This window comes from Dipodomys spectabilis, unplaced genomic scaffold (assembly GCF_019054845.1).
Source record: "Dipodomys spectabilis isolate Male_0828 unplaced genomic scaffold, ASM1905484v1 ptg000039l, whole genome shotgun sequence".
Taxonomy (NCBI): Eukaryota; Metazoa; Chordata; class Mammalia; order Rodentia; family Heteromyidae; genus Dipodomys; species Dipodomys spectabilis.
The window spans coordinates 4,543,603-4,562,252 of record NW_024870716.1 but is presented as its reverse complement, the minus strand read 5'-3'; the positions used below and the strand labels follow the sequence as shown (position 1 = coordinate 4,562,252).

The window sequence follows — 18,650 nt, the reverse complement described above, 5'->3', positions numbered from 1 at the left end:
AACTAGATGACTTTCCCTTACTCTTCAAATTTCAGAATCTTTATGCAAAATTTCCCACTCCACCACCTACACAGACCACGTTTGTCACCCTAAGATCCGATTTCTTCTTCAGGGTACTTGCCACAATTGTGATTACATATTCCTCGGCATAATGATCAATTTATAAGCTTTCTGGCCTGAAAACATATCAGTAAGGTATATCTCCATTCGCTGCTCTAGTCTTGCACAAAGTAGGCACTCAATAAGTATTTGTGAAATGAAGAAAGGAACTGCAGCATTACCAGTGCTATAACAACCCCGAACAAGCAACCTGGTAAAAATCAATAGACTCAATTACAGCCATGTCATTAAAACAGCCCCAGGGATTTAGTAAATGAGATTTATGTTACTCATAAACTATCCCTTTTTATGCATTGTGATAAACCTAATATTTCACAGACCCAGGGCTCTACAAGACCAAAGGCTGATAAATAATGTGAAAGTCTTCAGGCACAAAACTGCTTCTAAGAAGTCAAACACCCTCAAGCCAGGCACCAGTGGCTCACTCCTGCAATCCTAGACACTCAGGAGGCTGAGATCTGGAGTTCATGATTTGAAGCCAGCCCAGGCAGGAAAGCCCATGAGACTCTTATTCCAACTAACCATAAAGTCAATAGTGGAGTTGTACCTCAACTGGGAGAATAACAAAGCTACAAAGCTACAAAGCTAATAGAGAATGGTCAGGCCTGAGTTCAAGCCCCAGGACCTCCCCCATTTGTATTGTGGGGTTTCATATGCACATTGATAATATCAACGGCGCCTATTATATGTCAGAGATCTCAAATAGAATGGAAATGCATTACTTTACTAAGAAGGTTCACCTCTACCTTATGTAAGAATAAAACTCATTAGGGAAAAATGCAGTTACATAAAATCTTTTAAAATGAGGAATGGAATTTTAAATAAATCTGCACTAGAAATATGAAAGGAAAGACATATGTCCTTCTTTCAGAAAAAAAAGAATATCCCTTTAGAATTTTAGTAGAAGCATTAAAAGAAATACCTCAATCAAAATGGGTATCATTGCTGATGCCTGTAATTGACCTACTCAGAAGACAGGAGATCTCAACAAAAACCTGGGTGTGGTGGTACAGTCTGTTATCCCAACTACATAGAAAGCATAGGTTAGAAGGGCTGTAGTTTGGGGCCAGTCCAGGCAAAAATGAAATCGTATATGAAAAATAATGAAAGCAGAAAAGAGCTAGGGAATATGGCACAAAGTGGTAGAGCACCCACCTAGCAAGCAGAAAATTGGAGTTCAAACCCCAGTGTATTTAACATCTGAAATAGGTATTTAGAATCTTAAAAACAATTTTTTGAAAGATGCATACCAAAAAAGTAATATTTGATTTAAAGGTCAATTTTTTGGGGGGAGGGGGGGGTCCGGTCGTGGGGCCTGAATTCTGGGCCTACGCGCTGTCCCTCAGCTCTTCAGCTCAAGGCTAGCGCTCTACCACTTGAGCCACAGCGCCACTTCCAGCTTTTTTTCTTTTTGCTTATGTGGTGTTGAGGAATCAAACCCAGGGCCTCAGGCATGCAAGACAAGTGCTCTACCACTGAGCCACCTTCTCAGTCCCAAAGGTCAATTTTTTTTTTATTATGAAAATACTGTACATAGGGGTTACAATTACATGGGCAAGATAATGAGTACATTTCTTATCAAGCATTGTAGCCTCCTCCTTTGTTTCCCCTTCCCATCCCTTCCCATCCTCCCGCCCCCTCTCCACCCAATCCTCCCCGGCCACCGCCCCCCAATCCGCACCAAAGTTGTAAAGTTCGTTTTTTCGACATAACGACTTGTACATCTCATTGTTGCAATGGGTCCACCTGTATCCCTATTTAAACGATTTGTTTTTCCCCTTCCCCTCCACAAATTATACCGACATCAAATACAGTGAAAGCAGGGGTTATACCATGGGGGAGGGACATACAAAGCAAAAAAGAAATAATCTTATAAATGCATTAGAAACAATCACATGAAAGAAAAAAAAACATTTGAATACATATCTTAGGGTTCATTTCCCTAACATCAACTTATCTGACCTTTTCTGCTTGACTCAGACATATACTAGATTTTGCAAATAAGAGAAACTATGGAACCTATGTTTTTTGGGCCTGGCTTACTTCACTTAATATAATTTTTTCCAAGTTTTTCCATTTCCTAACAAATGGGGCAATGTCATTCTTTCTGATGGAGGCAGAAAATTCCATTGTGTATATATACCACATTTTCTTGATCCATTCATCTACTGAGGGCCATCTGGGTTGGTTCCATATCTTAGCTATAGTAAATAATGCTGCAATAAACACAGTCGTGCTGGTAGCTTTAGTGTGGTCTTGTTTGTGATCATTTGGGTAAATGCCAAAAAGTGGGATTGCTGGGTCATAGGGGAGCTCTATGTGGAGTCTTTTGAGGAACCTCCATACTGCTGTCCAAAGTGGTTGAACAAGTTTACACTTCCACCAACAATGCAGTAAGGTTCCCTTCTGTCCACATCCCCTCCAGCATCTGTTGATATTAGAGTTCTTGATTTTAGCCATTCTAACTGGGGTGAGGTGGTATCTCAATGTTGTTTTGATTTGCATTTCCTTTATGGCTAGGGAGGTTGAGCATTTCTTCATGTGTCTATTGGCCATCCTTCTTTCCTCTTCAGAGAAGTTTCTCTTTAAGTCGTTAGCCCACTTATTTATTGGGCAGTTGTTTCTTTGAGGATTTGTTGTTGGGGGGCTTAATTTTTTGAGTTCAAGGTATATTTTAGATATGAGACCCTTGTCCGTTATATGGCTAGTGAAGATCTTCTCCCAATCTGTGGGCTTTCTATTGATCTTGCTAGCTATGTCCTTTGCCATGCAGAAGCTCTGCAATTTCATACAATCCCATTTGTCCAACCTTTCTTTGATTTGTTGTGTTTCTGGGTCTCTATTAAAGAAAATTTCGGCCTGTGCCAACAAGACCTATGGTTTCTCCTATTCCATCCTGTAGTGTTTTCAGAGTGCCAAAGGTCAATTTTTTAATGACTCTGTGTGTGTGTGTGTGTGTGTGTGTGTGTGTGTGCACGCGCACGCATGTGCATCTTGTGTGTGCCAGTCCTGGAACTTTAACTCAGGGCCAGGGCACTGTTCCTCAGCTTTCATGCTCAAAGCTAGCACTCTACCACTTGAGCCACAGCTTCATTTCCAGATTTTTTTGGTGACTAATTGGAGATGAGTCTCACAGACTTTCCTGCCCAGGTTGGCTTTGAGACACGATCCTCAGATCTCAGTCTCCAGTAACTTCTACTGTTTTTTAATACAGAGGGGGGAAAAGTCTAATGCTAAAGGCAACAATAAAAATTTGTTTCTCCAGGGTCAATACATTGTGCTATAGACAGAGGCTGCTTGTTTATGTCTGAGGTCTTCCGCCTTCTAGGACCCATGGCAAATGCTCAACATTTGGACTAGGTAACACTACAATCCTCCTCTCCAAGTCTCCAAATACCAACTGCCACCAAGTCTGTGTTCTCATTTGTAGGACCCAGGAGATAATCATGTCATTAATGGGAAAGATTTACATATCTGCCTCAGGTAAGTGACAAATTACTATACCTCACGGACTTTATGGGTGGTCTATAGGAATAAAGCCAGAGCCAAGTGAATGCCTTGGGTCTTTTCACTGTCTTTGCACTGTTTCTGTGAAATAATCAACCACCTTGTACATTAGTTAAAAAAATTTTAGGTAACTAGAAAATGATTTACTCTATTGGATCTATTTACTAAATTCCACAGAGCATAAACATAACCACTGGGATTACTTATCATAGCAAACAAAAAAAATTAACAGAAGGTATTTTATCTTCTGTTAATTGATTGCCTTTGTTACACCACATTGTCTGAAAAAAAAAATCTGCCTACAATTCTAACTGCAAGCCACAGTAATCATGTCAATATGTGAGCTATCTGAATATCTAATTATGAAGAAAAAGAAGGCAATTTCACAGTGGAAGTATTGTTCTAATTCAAGAAACAAGCCATATGAACTTATTAGTCTGACATATAGCAGATAGCTGAAAAACTTTAATTTGAAAGATAATTATTTTTAGCTGATTAATATGCTTCAAATTAAATTCACTGCATTTAATGGGCTCATCAACTTGACAACCTGGGAAATTAATAAATTCAGCATGCAGTAATCCTAGGAAATTGATAGAGCCAAGCTTCTCATCGTTATGAGGATTTACCTTCACAGTAGGCATTGTCCTCCCGAAGAGCCCGAAAGCCATCGCGACAGCTGCACACAGCCCTGTCATTCAGATTTCTGCACACAGAATTCTCCATGCAATTGTGCCTCTCAGAACAAAAGTCATAACCTACAAGACAAGAAAAAGAGTTATTACGGTAAAAGAAACAATGACAAGATGAAGTGTGTGATTCATAATTTCCTTTCATTAAAAAAAGATTTTAATTTCATTTATTTTTTGTTTATGTGGTATTAAGAAGTTGAACCCAGGGCCTCATGTATGCTAGGCAAGTGCTCTACCACTAAGCCACATTCACAGCCCATTTCCTTCCATGTTAAAGCTACATTTTTCTCTAAACAGAGATTTTTTTTTTAGTTAATATCTTTATCATGTGCTATATCAAAATTCTTGATGTTTTATTGGATTATTTCCTACTTCATGTGAATGTGAATTCCATGTTCTCTCCCTTCCTCCTTCCTTCCTTCCCTCCTCTCTTTCCTCCTTCCCCCTCCCTCCCCCTCTCTCCCTCTACTCTCTTCTGGCTTGAACTCAGTACCTGGTACTGGCCCCTGTTCTTGAGCTTTTGTACTCAAGGCTACTTCTCTCCTACCTGAGCCACAACTCCACATCTAGCCTTTTGTGTGTGTGCTTAATTGAAGATAAGAGTCTCACAGACTTCCCTGCTTGGGCTGGCTTCGAACCTTAAGCCTCAGATTTCACCCACCAAAATGGCTAGGATTATAGGCATGAGCCACTGGCACCCAACTTCTCTTCTCTTCTTCCCTCCTTCCTTCCTTCCTTCCTGTCCTCCCTCCCTCCCTCCCTCCCTCCCTCCCTCCTTCCCTCCTTTCTTCCTTCCTTCCTTCCTTCCTGCCCTCCCTCCCTCCCTCCTTCCCTCCCTTCCTTCCTTCTTTCTTTCTATGATTTTAGAAACACTGCACAGGCTCAGATTCTCCATGCATTTTTAAAAAAAGACAAGTTGACCCAAGTCCAAAATGAAGGGCTACAGTATCCAGGAGACTGCCTTTACATTATCAATACCCACAGAAGATAGCAATCAAGCCGCATGAAATAGGCCCATTGTATACTGAGGAACTAAATGGACATTCAGATTGAAAGAAAAAGTTTTTGAAATGTGCTCAAAACTAAATTTTATCACCTTAAATTTCTCATGAGCTTATTAAGGCAAAATGTGACCTCTGAGATGTGGTCAAAATGAAACTTATATCGTTTTAATCTAATTTTCTCTGGAAATCTGCAAAGTGTGACCTCCTTGAAAGAAAGTGAAATTTTTTGTGAATTACAGATATTTCAAAGATTGCAGAATCATTATGAAAGGAAAGAAAAACGAAACTCATAAACAGTGACACCAATCATATGTAATTTCTCAGGATTTCTTTCTCCTATTGAAATCCCTTCTTTAAAGAAGACATAAAAGGCTGAAATGCAAAGGCTCAAACACTACAACCCATATGCAATAGAAATTACATGATTATACATCATTTGGCAAATTTTTAAATTGCCTACCGCATAAATTTTCTATCTAGTTTTATATTGTCTAATGAATTAGCGAAGAATAAAAGGGGAGAGGAAAAGGCTATTTCATACAACTTAGAATAAAATCATCTCTGTATGGTCCAGAAAAAAAGTACTTTTACTTAAGAAAATTATGAACTTCTAAATTGGGTTAGTTCTAAGCACACCCATATCCATTGCGATGGAAGAAGATGCACATTCTTAATGGTCAGTGCCTGAGTGAAACATATCAACCCATGAAATGCAATATGATAGACAATAAAATGCTATTGTTATAATTTAATAAGCTTTAAGAAGGGCAATGTTCTTAAAATGAAATAATGCCATTGAAAAGAGACAAAAAATGAGACCTATTGATGACTTCCATAAAAGTAAAATAAAACGTGTTTAAAGATGAAAAATATACTCAATAAACATTTAAATCACTTGGAAAATTAAACTTCTCTTGAAGATATTTTTCACAACCTAAGTTATCAGGATTAAGGCTGAATATTTAGAAGTAGAATTTTTGAGAAAAATTAAAAAAAAAAATACTTGCCCCCTGGGTGACAGTGATTCATGCCTTTAATCCTAGCTATGCAAGAGGCTGAGATCTGAGGATCATGATTCAAAGACAGCCATGGGAGAAAAACCCATGAGACTCTTGTCTCCATCTACTAGCAAAAAGCCAAAATTAAAGCTGTGGTTCAAGTGGTAGAGCACTAGCGTTGAACGAAAAGTTCAGGGACAGAACTCAGGCCCTAAGTCAAGCCCCAAGACTAGAAAAACAAAAGAGCTTTCTCCAAGGGTCACTTGATTTCTTTCTTTTTTAAGTAATTAAATTACAACCATTGAATTCATTATAATATTTGACGGGAAACAATTTCAGGGAAAACCAACTTTACCATCTATCTCAATAGCTCAGCACCTTCACCAAGCTAAACTTTGAAAGCTTCAAAATTTACTTCATATTTATTTTAAATTAAAAGAAAGTCCATTTTCAATGGTCCATTTTTCAGTGTATGCAGAGAATGACCAGTTCAAGTTCTAAAGCACTACTGAATTTCTATGTAATTCTATCTGTGGTGTTACAAACATCTCTTCTAGGGCATGACTAATGGTACGGGTACCATTTCTCTCAAATTTTTTATTTTCTTTTGAAGAGTTTACACTCCTCAACATTTTATTTTAACTGTCCACTTTTGTTGACTCTTCTTATTTATGTTTTTAACTGGGGTTTGAACACTGCTCCTTAGCTTTTTCACTCAAGACTGGCATTCTACAACTTGTGCTACACCCCTATTCCCACTTTTTGGTACTTAATGGCTGCAAGGATTTTTCATATGGAAAGTTCTAGTGTGTTCCTACTTCCACCTTTTTAGGTACAAATTAAGAAACATTTGGGTTTATCATTAACCCAGAGGCTTGGAAACTTAAATTTTCAGTCAATCAAATTGCATTTGCTATAAACAATATCAGAGAGCTATTTTGATTTTTTTAGCAAAAAAAAAAGTGTATTAGCTTTACTAGACATCTTGTTGCTTGGATTCAAGATGCTAAGGTCAAATGGCTTTGTTACTAATAGAAAATTTGCTCCATTAAGTGAGTTGTTTCTAATCTACATGGGACAGCTTTAAACCAAAAACAAACAAACATGGGTTAACAATATTGTTTCCATAGCTACTCTTCTCTTCATAATGTTCTTGGCTTTTGGAGTTGCTAAACCTGAGTTTACAACACACTACCCTGAAAAGACCATGACTTTATGGTGCATATTTATTGGTTTTGCCTATAGGCACCTATTGTTTATGCTTGTGGGGAAACAAATAAAGCCGAGTTATATTTTGGATGAACCACTCACTGCTACTGTCAGCCCAGATGCTTACAGGAAAATGGACTCCACTACTCTCAGGATAAAGCCACATAAATCAGTGCGTCCCATAGGCCTACACACAATGAGATCTTCAGTTCCGGCTAATGAAAACCATTGAAACTCAATTCTGGGACTTGTATTCAACTTATGAGGGTATTAACCTTTTTTTTTTTAACCTCCCTGAGTATCATAAATACTGTGGGAATAAGAACATCAAGGGTCTCTCCAAAAATACATTGAGCCTGAAGGTAGTCAGCTCAGAAAAGAAAAACTGAGCAGCAACAGAGCAGAATCTGAGCTATGAATCAAGCTGTATGTGAAGCAAGGTTTCCCCTTCCTTATTGGGCCCATACATTCTAACTAAGCTAATACAAGCCCCCTGCGTTCTATTCCTTGTCATTCAAAGAAATAGTAGCATATTTAGGGGTTGTTTGTAAGGTAATGAGTTTTCTAGTTCCCAAAGTGTGGTTCCTATGTGTAGACACATATGAGAGGAAACCACTAATAGCAACGGATTTTTTTCCAACGCATATTAATAAATACCTAAGTCTGGCACCAGTGGATCACACCTGTAATCCTAGCCATTCAAGAGGCTGAGACCTGAAGATCATGGTTCAAAGTCAGCCTGGATAGGAAAGTCCACATATCTCTTTATCTTCACTTAACCACCAAAAGCTGGAAGTGGAGTTGTGGCTCAAGCAGTAGAGCACTAGCCTTTAGTGGAAAAAAAAAAAAGCTAAGGGACAGCACCCAGGCTCTGAGTTCAAGCCCCAGGACCACACTAAAAAAAAAAAAAAAATCTAAATCCATCAAATAACTCCATTATTTCAGACATGTCATTTTTAGGCATCAAACTAAAATTTAAAAATGGAACTGACAATCCGTATAAAAGTATTATTAGTAATTGTGATGAATTCTTCAGATAAAAGTCATGCTGATAATAACTGGGCTACAGTACAGGAAGTCAGTGTTCCACATGTATAAACTACCCTGCTTGTCATTATGAGGTGTGCTGAAGTATTTAATAAATTACTGCGAAGAGGACTTTACAGCCTTGATGCCAGGGAACGTGGGCACCTACAAAGAGAAGAGGAGAGGGACACAAGGCAGAGCAAAAGCCAGATATGCTATGTCTACATCTGGGTCAAGTGTCTTCCTTAGATCAGTGCATGTCTGGCATGTAGTTTGGTATAAGATTCCTTGAAAGGGCTGGCAACTATGAAAGATGTAGAAATCTGGCCTGCTACATTTCTTAGGATGAGCTACCCTGGAAGAGAGCCAGCTTCCAGGCACCTAGGTAACAGTCTTAGTGGGATGTGACTTGGTGCCTAGCGATCTGGAGCCTGGTTTCAGTGCATACATAGCTTGCTTTCTGACCACTGGCTATGCCTCTAGTGGAAAGGTCAGCACTTTCATCTTGTGCTGCACCCTCAGGGGCTATTTCTGAACTGTTGCTGAACAATGTGCCTTTGGGGTATAAGTACAGTGTCTTTAATACTTGGTAGGGAGGCCTAGAAACTGGAGACCCAATTTTATTACAGATGAATTTGTCCCAATATGTGTGTAAGAGTTGATTCATAGTTTCAGCACTGAGAACTGGACTTTTTTTTCTTAAATTGAAAATCAGAGCATGTCAGGAGAATTCATTTACTTTTCCTGTATATTGCAAGCCAGAAGTGCAAATGATGATTTTTATAAATCACTGACCATTTCAAGAAGGGCCAAGTATAGTTATACATGCCTGACATCCCAGCTGCTAGAGAGACTGAAGCAGAAGGACTTTTGACTCTGAGGCCATCCTAGGCAATTTAGTGAGATTTATCTTAAAAAAAAAAGTCTCAGGAGCCAGTGGCTCATGCCTGTAGTGCTCAGGAGGTTGAGATCTGAGGATCACAGTTCAAAGCCAGCCTAGGCAGATTAAACACCAATTAAACACCAGAAAACCTGAAGTGGCGCTGGGGCTCAAATGGTAGAGCAAGCACTCACCTTGAGCGGAAGAGCTCAGGAACAGTGCCCAAGCCCACACTTTAAGCCCCACTACTGACACACATGCAAAAACATTTTAGTTTTAGGTTGAGGATTATCTAAGTCAGAGGTTTGAAGCCAGAAAAGGAATTTGTTATGTGAGTTTTAAAAAGAGAAATGCCAAGGTCCCATCTCCTATCAGTAGAGGGGATGGATAGAAGTCATAGTTTTGCCACTCTAATTTTAAATATTCCATGTAAATGCATTATTTTGGGGTGTGTGTGTGTGTGTGTGTGTGTGTGTGTGTGTGTGTGTGTGTGTGCGCGTGTGTGTGTGTGTGTGTGTGTGTGTGTGTGTGTGTGTGTGTGCCACACCTGGGGCTTGAACTCAGGATCTGTCCCTAAGCTATCATGTAGCATTTCTGTTCAAGACTAGCGCTCTACTAATTGAGCCACTGTTCCACTTCAGGTTTTTTGGTCTCATGAACTTTGCTGTCCATGCTGGCTTCAAGCCACAACTCTCAGGTCTCAGCTTCCTGAGTAACTAGGATTACAGTCGTGAGCCATTGGTGGAAGCAACACATTAATTCTTCCAACTGTAAACAATTTATATATGATACAATTTTTATGTACCTGTTCCATTTTTTTCCTCTTCCTTTTTACAGTGCATTAGGATTTGTTCAAAAGGAAATGGATGTAGTACCTCCTGCCATCCGAAAGACCCACCTCTGCTTCTTACCCTGAATCTTCTCCCACCACACCTTAACTCACTTCTGTGACATCCCTCTCTTCACCTATAAGCAGGCCCTGGACACTGAGAATGAATTAGAGAGAGTCACAAACATTTCCAACTCTTCCAATGATCCCTTGAATCTGGTCAGGTCCAGAGAGGCTTTGATGGATGGAGTATAAATGAAGCTATGTTATGTCCATTCCAGACTTTCATGTTTTAAAGTGCCAAATCATCATTTAAGAAGTCTAACTTCCAGGCACCAATGGCTCACACCTGTAATTTCAGAAGGCTGAAATCTGAGGGACATGGGGCAAAGCCAGCCTGGGCAGAAAGGTCAGTGAGTCCCTTATCTCCAATTAATTACCAAAAAAAAAAAAAAAAAAAAGCAGAAGTGCGGTAGAGCAGAAAAAGCTCAGGAATGGCACCTGAGCCCTGAGTTCAAAATCCAGGACACACACACACACACACACACACACACACACACACACACACACACAATATCTCATTCATGTGCTGATGGAAAAGTTCTGAGAGTATGGAGAGAAGTGAGAATCCTGGTTATCCCCATCTTTCTAGCTATCCTGACCACAATGCCTAGCCTAGGCTGAGACATTGTAAACTTCCCAGCCCCTCCCAGCTTCCGACTAGCAGTCGAGAGTGTCTCCCATTAATAGGACAAGGACAAGAAGAATTACTCGGCTAAGCCCAGTCTGAATTTTTGACCCACCATATTGATCTCTATACTAAAATGGTTGTATGAAGTTATTGAGTTTTATGTGAGTTTATTTTTAGTTGTTGTTTTAGTGCCAGGCCTGAGGCTTGAACTCAAGGCCTATATACTGTCCCTGAGCTTTTTTACTCAAAACTAGCACTTTACTACCACTTGAGCCACAACTTCACTCCTGGATTTTTTGCTAGCTAATTGGAGATAAAATCCTCAAGGACTTTACTACCCAGGCTGGTTTCAAACTGAGATCCTCAGATCTCAGCCTCCAGAGTAGGTAGGATTAGAGGTGTGAGCCACTGGCATCTCTTTTTTAGCAATAGATTACTCAAAACATGGTCTTGCTATCCCCTGTTATCAGCATCACCTGGTAGCACAGTAGAAATGTAAGACCAAGCCTTGTGGTTCACACCTGTAATTCTAGCAACTAGGAAGCCTGAAATTGGGAGGGTCCTATTAGAGGCTAGCTCAAGCAACTCCAATAAAGCTGAGTGTGGTAGCACTAGTTTAGTAGGGACAGCTAGTTACACAAGGCCAACAACATGGCACAAACGATGTCCCTGAGAGACAGGAAGCATAAATAGGAGTATGGCAGTCCAGGCTGCCCAGGAAAAAAGGAACAAAAGCAAAAAGACCTGGGGACCTCAAATCTCTCGCTGGAAGGGATGACACAGATCAAAATGCATCATACACATAGCCTAAAAATTAAGAAAAGTAAGGGGCTTGAACTCAGGGCCTTGCACCTTCACTTGGTGTTTGTGCTCAAGACTGATGCTCTACCACTTGAGCCACACTTCCATTTCTGAACTCTTTGATGGGTTAGCTGGAGATTGAGCCTCACAGACTTTTTTTTTGCCAAAGCTGGATTTAAACTGTGATTCTCAGATCTCAGCATCCTTGAGTGGCTAGGATTACAGGCATGAATTACCAGCACCTGGCCTTTTGAAATATTTAACTGTCAGCCACCATAGTTTTTCCACCATACTACAAAACATTAGAAGTCATTTCTCCTATCCACACACATCCCTTACCCAGCCTCTCTCTGCCTTTCCTGGGCTCCAGTAACCACAATCCTATCCTTTGCTTCTTCAACATCAATTTGTTTAGCTTTCACACTAAACAAATTTCATGTAGAATTTGTCTTTCTTTTTTTGGCTGGACATGAGCCTAAGCACTGTTCCTGAGCTTTTGTTCTCAAGGCTTTTTTCCTGCCCAGGTTTGCTTCAAACTGCAGTCCTCAGATCTCAGCTACCTCAGTAGCTAGGACCAAGGTGTGAGCCACCAGGACCCGGCTCTCCACTCGTACTATTGCATTTAACATAGTAACCACCGGTTCCATCCTTATATTCTTGCACATAAGTAATTATAGTTTATCAAAAACAAAAACAAACCTCTTACCTTTACAAACTTTGCAGCAACTGTGAGACAATGTGATCTGATGAGACTCTGGGCAGTCTAGAGCTGGACAGCCTGAGCTTTCTACCAGCTTCATAGTCTGGTCCTGTTAGACAACAGAAAGACAGGCCAGGAATTTCATCATTAGGACTTAATCAAGAAGTGATTATGCCAGTGAGCTCACTCACTCCACTAGTGATATTAAATTCTACATGGCCTTAAAGATAACACAAGCAGTGCGGAGAGGTTGAGCATGATAACATACAACCACATCTACAACTTGCCTGAAAAATTTGTGTTAGATTTTTTCGGATCTTGCTGCTTTGTGTCAGTACTGGGTGCTTGAACTGAAGACCTGCATGCTATCCCTTAGCTATTTTTTTCAAACCTGGTACCATACTACTTGAGCCACACCTCTACTTCTGGCTTGTTGTTAGTTAATTGGAGATAGGTCTGATTTACTTTTCTGCCCAAGCTGGCTTCAAACCGTGACCCTCAGATCTCAGCTTCCTGAGTAGCTAGGATTGGGGTGTGAACCACTGAGGCCTAACCAAATTTCTGTTAGTTTTACAGCATGTTTGCAAATTGAATATCAACTGTAGCAATGACAGAACTTTAATTAAATCAGTAACTCAACTTGGGAAAAAAATAGCAAATAAAAATTGAGCTTTTTCACATGGTAGTATCGAAATTTTCTTATAAAATTCTGCTGTAAAGAGTCTCACACATAATTTTGTAAGGAAAATGAAGACAGGATTTCAGGATTTCATTAGAGCATATTTTGATACTTAAAAGATGGTTGTTTTCCCTCTCTCTCTCTTTTGGAGGGTAGTTGTTTTAAACTCTGGGCCATGTGCTCACTAGGTGGGTGTTTTAGAGTTGAGTTACGTTTCCAGTCTTTTTGTTTTTTGTGCTGGTTATTTTGAGACAGGGTACAGCATCCTGCCCATTCACCCAGCTGGACATCAATCCACCTATTTAAGCTTCTTGTCAAAAATAGGATGGCAGGCAAATGCCAATTGTATCTATCTAAGGGTTGAGAATACGTTTCACAAATGTTTCTGCCAAGATTGGTCTTAAACTGTACTCTTCCATTCTCAACTTCCAAATAGCAAGGATTATAGGCAGGAGCCACGGGCACCCTGCTAAACATTTCTTAAATAAACCAATGTAAAATGATCGTTCTAGCAATCATATTAAGTGAAATACTTCCTGAAGAGAAACCAAGACAACAACCACTTATCTGTCGACTACGGCAAACATCCACCTTCTACACTACCAGCTTACATCACTTAAGAAAAGCTTAACAAAGAGACAAAGCATGCACATTTTCTCTCATATATAGAAGTTACATCTACCTTATAAATACATTCTGTATACATATGTACAAATGTATTAACTAACAAACGTATACACAGAAGAGGATTGCAATGGTTTAACTCATTTGATCAGCTAATTTACAATTTAATAAAAATGAATACCAGGAAGCTGGAGCATGTATTGTTGAGAAGGTAGTGAGGTACACAGGTGGGGGCAGATGGATGGAAAGAGCTTTAAGGGTGTGTAAATACAATCATAATATTCCATGTACATATGTGAAAACAGAACCAGGCAAATTGAGGGGAAGGGTGGGGTTGGGAGAGATGGGGGAGAAAGAGGGAAGAGGTGACATTGATCAAGATACATCATCCTCATAAACTGACATGAGGAATCAAGTCCCCTCTGTACAACTAATTAAGGATAAATAAATACATAAAATAGAACCACAACGAAAGAAGAATAAGAAAAACAAGGGGCAGAATCCACAGTCCTGAGAATAAAAGCACTGGGCTGGAGTGAAATGAAGTAATAGAAATTCTCAATGGCGAGAATTTTGCAGAAACTATAAACGTTTCTGTGAGGTGACAGAACTGTGCTGCCCAATCAACAGCCATTTGCCCTCCTGTGGCTCCGCAACACTCTGACAAAACACGAACTTGTAAAGATGGACTGTGGCCAGAGAATGAAAAATAGTGCGCAGATTATTTCTCTATTGATTCACATTGAAACAAGGATGGATGCTGCAAGTGCATGGGTTAAATCTCAAAAATAGCCTGACAAAACTTGTGTTTGTAGCTTGTATCACGTTTCTATCAGGCAGCACAGAACACACAGAGTAGGACAGGGTGCTTTTTGCTTAAATAAAAGGCAGACTCCTTCTAATATTAACCGAGCACCTGTGGTGTTCCTATATTTAGAAACTTCTAACTAAATTAAGTTGGTATCAAATCATTTTATAGAACAGCTAAAATCAAATAAACAACTGTCCTAGTAAATTTCTAACACACACACACACACACACACACACACACACATTGAAGTAGACAGACTTCAACTGCCGTCAATATTTTTAAATTTAGAGCTCAGATTTCAAAGTGAGGGATTACCATCAGAAACCAGCTGATACATTTCCCCCTTTCCTTGAAGTAACTTTCTCTGACACCTTTTTGTCATTTTGGATTTACTAGATCTCATGCAAAGTCTTCCAGATTTTTCCATCTACACTCCACTAGAAACAGCTCTTGTGTAGAGATGTAGGCAGAGAAAAACGCCACCTTTAAATTCATTATAAGTTTCCTATGCCTGAGTTCTCTTTAAGATAAGAGAAAAGCGGATTTTAAACACACACACACACACATGCACACAAATCAGAGGAAAGCAGATTTTAAACCAAAGGGAGCAGCTTGAGTACGTTGTAATGAGCACTTTATATGCTTCCATTTCTAGAGCTTTCATGCTCTAGAAAATGAAATCTGACACTGTGCTGATTCTTAACATTTTCTCCTTAATATCCTAATGTTTTTCCAAAGTGATATGCATAAAATGGATCTTCTTTCAGGTTCAATTTATCCTAGTAAAATTCTTACAATTTCCGTACCCTAACTCTTACTAATTATATAAATGCTCATTGTTTACTGGTAGCACATTCATTGTAAACCAATTATCTTAATTTTTTATATAATCTCTGCATCCCCAAATCATCCCTTGATCCATACACAAGGTGTATGGACAGGTGCCAGTGGCTCACGCCTGTAACCCTAACTACTCAGAAGACTGAGATCTGAGGATTGCAGCTCAAAGCCAGCCTGGCCAGGAAAGTCTGTGACTCTTATCTCCAAGTAATCACAGAAAAAGCCAGAAGTGGCGCTGTGGCTCAAGTGGTAGGGAGCTAGCCTTTGGCAGAAGGAGTTGAGAGTCAGCACCCAGTCCCAGCTTTCAAGCCCTGGGAGAAAGAAAGGAAGAAACGAAGAAGGAAAAAAGGAAGGAAGGAAGGAAAAGAAAGGCAGAGAAAGAAAGAAAGAAGGAAAAGAAAGGAAGAAAAAAGAAAAAGAAAGGAAGAAAAAAGAACAAGAAGAAAAAGAAAAATCAGAGATATAACATATTGGATACTTTCTATGTAGATCATTTCCTTCCAATAGAATATGACATACAACAGTAGGGTCAAAAAACACAGTATTATGCTTTATAAAAGACTAATATGAAGCCAGTGACTCATATCTGTAAGATATTTACTCAGGAGTCTGAAATCTAAAGATTACAGTTCGAATCCAGCCAGGCAGAAAAGTCTGTGGGACTCATCTCCAATTAACCACCAACCCAAAGATAGGGGTGTGGCTCAAGTGGTAGAATGCCAACACTGAGTGGAAAAAGCTAAGCAATAGCACCCAGGCCCTGAGTTCAAGGCCCAGTACTGCATTTTACACACACACACACACACACACACACACACACACACACACACAATTACCAATCAATATGAGTAACACTGTAAACATACTTAACTTTTGTAAGCCGTAGGGTATGGAGCAGACGAGTTCCTAAGAAATACTACCAGCTCGGTGTGGTGGCATAGGCCTATCATCCTAGCTACCTGGAAGGTGGAAGTTAAGGGATGGCGGTTTCACGCCAGCCCAGGCATAAACAAGTTTGTGAGATTCTATTGTACATCTAACTTAAGCCTATAATCCCTAGAAATACAGGAAGGCACAGGTAGGAGGATCATAGCCAGGCCAACCTGGCTATAAAATGAGAACACTTAAAAAAAGAGTCAATACAAAAAAGGGCTAGAGATGTGGTTCTAGTGACTAAATAGTAAACACAGTGCCCTGAGTTCAATCCCCAGTAACACTAAGAGAAGGAATACATACTGCAAGAGACCGTGGAAAGTAAATAGTTAAAATATTCCTTCATTCATTTAAAGTACTCTGGAAAGGTGGTTAAAAAAGTCAATATCAATTTCATCTTCATACAAAAGTTAACCGCTATTAGGTAGCTTATGTTTGGTTTTTAATCAAACTGAGTTATATTTATCATCAGGGTCAAAATTATAAGAGACAAACATAGTGCAACTTCTCCAACATTTTTCTCATAATAGAACTGACAGGTAACCAACTAGCTTTGGAAAATAGAAGGCAATTTGGGCAAACTTTAATTTGAACTTATTGTAAAGTTATTTATAACTATTATCTTAGAGGTTTGAAAAGATAAGATATTTTTTACAGTTAATTATAATTGGGTTAACAGAAAGAACAGTGCTGGAGGAATATCGACACCAAACCTTAAACTCTACTACAAATCCATAGTAATCAAAATAGTTTGGTACTGGCACAAGAACAGACCTCAGGACCAATGGAATAGAATTGAAAACCCAGAAATGAACCCACAGACCTACAGCCATCTAATCTTCGATAAGGGAGCTAAAACAATAGAATGGAAGAAAGACAGCCTCTTCAGTAAATAGTGCTGGCAAAATTGGTTAATCACTTGTAGAAAACTAAAGCTAAATCCTTCTATATCACCCTGTACCAGAATCAACTCCAAATGGATCAAAGACCTCGGAGTCAAAGCAGACACTCTGAAAACATTACAGGATGGAATAGGAGAAACCATAGGTCTCGTTGGCACAGGCTGAAACTTTCTTAAAAGAGACCCAGAAACACAGCAAATCAAAGAAAGGTTGGACAAATGGGACTGCATGAAATTGCAGAGCTTCTGCATGGCAAAGGACATAGCTAGCAAGATCAATAGAAAGCCCACGGATTGGGAGAAGGTCTTCACTAGCCATACAACAGACAAGGGTCTCATATCTAAAATATACCTTGAACTCAAAAAATTAAGCCCCCCAACAACAAATCCTCAAAGAAACAACTGCCCAATAAATAAGTGGGCTAACGACTTAAAGAGAAACTTCTCTGAAGAGGAAAGAAGGATGGCCAATAGACACATGAAGAAATGCTCAACCTCCCTAGCCATAAAGGAAATGCAAATCAAAACAACATTGAGATACCACCTCACCCCAGTTAGAATGGCTAAAATCAAGAACTCTAATAACAACAGATGCTGGAGGGGATGTGGACAGAAGGGAACCTTACTGCATTGTTGGTGGGAGTGTAAACTTGTTCAACCACTTTGGAAAGCAGTATGGAGGTTCCTCAAAAGACTCCACATAGAGCTCCCCTATGACCCAGCAATCCCACTTTTTGGCATTTACCCAAATGATCACAAACAAGGCCATACTAAATAAAGCTACCAGCACAACTATGTTTATTGCAGCATTATTTACCATAGCTAAGATATGGAACCAACCCAGAGGCCCCTCAGTAAATGAACACATCAAAAAATGTGGTATATATACACAATGGAATTTTCTGCCTCCATCAGAAAGAATGACATTGCCCCATTTGTTAGGAAATGGAAAGACTTGGAAAAAATTCTATTAAGTGAAGTAAGCCAGGCCCAAAGAAACATAGGTCCCATGGTTTCCCTTATTTGTAATAACGAATATTTGTCTGAGACAAGCAGAAACGATCAGATAAGTTGATATTAGGCGAAATGAACCCCAAGATAAGGATTCAAATAGTTTTTCTTTCTTGTGATTGTTTCTAACATATTTATAAGATATTTCTTTGTTGCTTTGTATATCCCTCCCCCACAGTATAACCCTTGTTTTCACTGTATTTGATGTTGGTGTAATTTGGGGAGGGGAAGGGAAAAAACAAATGGTTTAAATAGGGATACAGGTGGACCCATTGCAACAATGAGATGTACAAGACGTTATGTGGAAAAATGAACTTCACAACTTTGGCGGTGGGGGGTGGGGGGGAAGGGAAGGAATGGGAAGGGGAAACAAAGGAGGAGGCAACAATGCTTG

The 18,650-nt window shown here is 39.5% G+C and overlaps 1 protein-coding gene across 5 annotated transcripts in view; it reads right to left on the bottom strand.

Moving 5' to 3' along the window:
* Nell2 (neural EGFL like 2) overlaps positions 1-18,650 on the bottom strand; it is a 340,654-nt gene that overhangs the window by 171,451 nt on the left and 150,553 nt on the right. For all 5 annotated transcript variants that reach the window (XM_042677765.1, XM_042677763.1, XM_042677762.1 and 2 more), the window contains exons 12-13: positions 12,464-12,566; positions 4,257-4,385 (exon numbers count right to left, since the gene is read on the bottom strand). In XM_042677765.1, the coding sequence (XP_042533699.1) occupies positions 4,257-4,385; positions 12,464-12,566 (232 nt within the window). The remainder of the gene's footprint in view (positions 1-4,256; positions 4,386-12,463; positions 12,567-18,650) is intronic.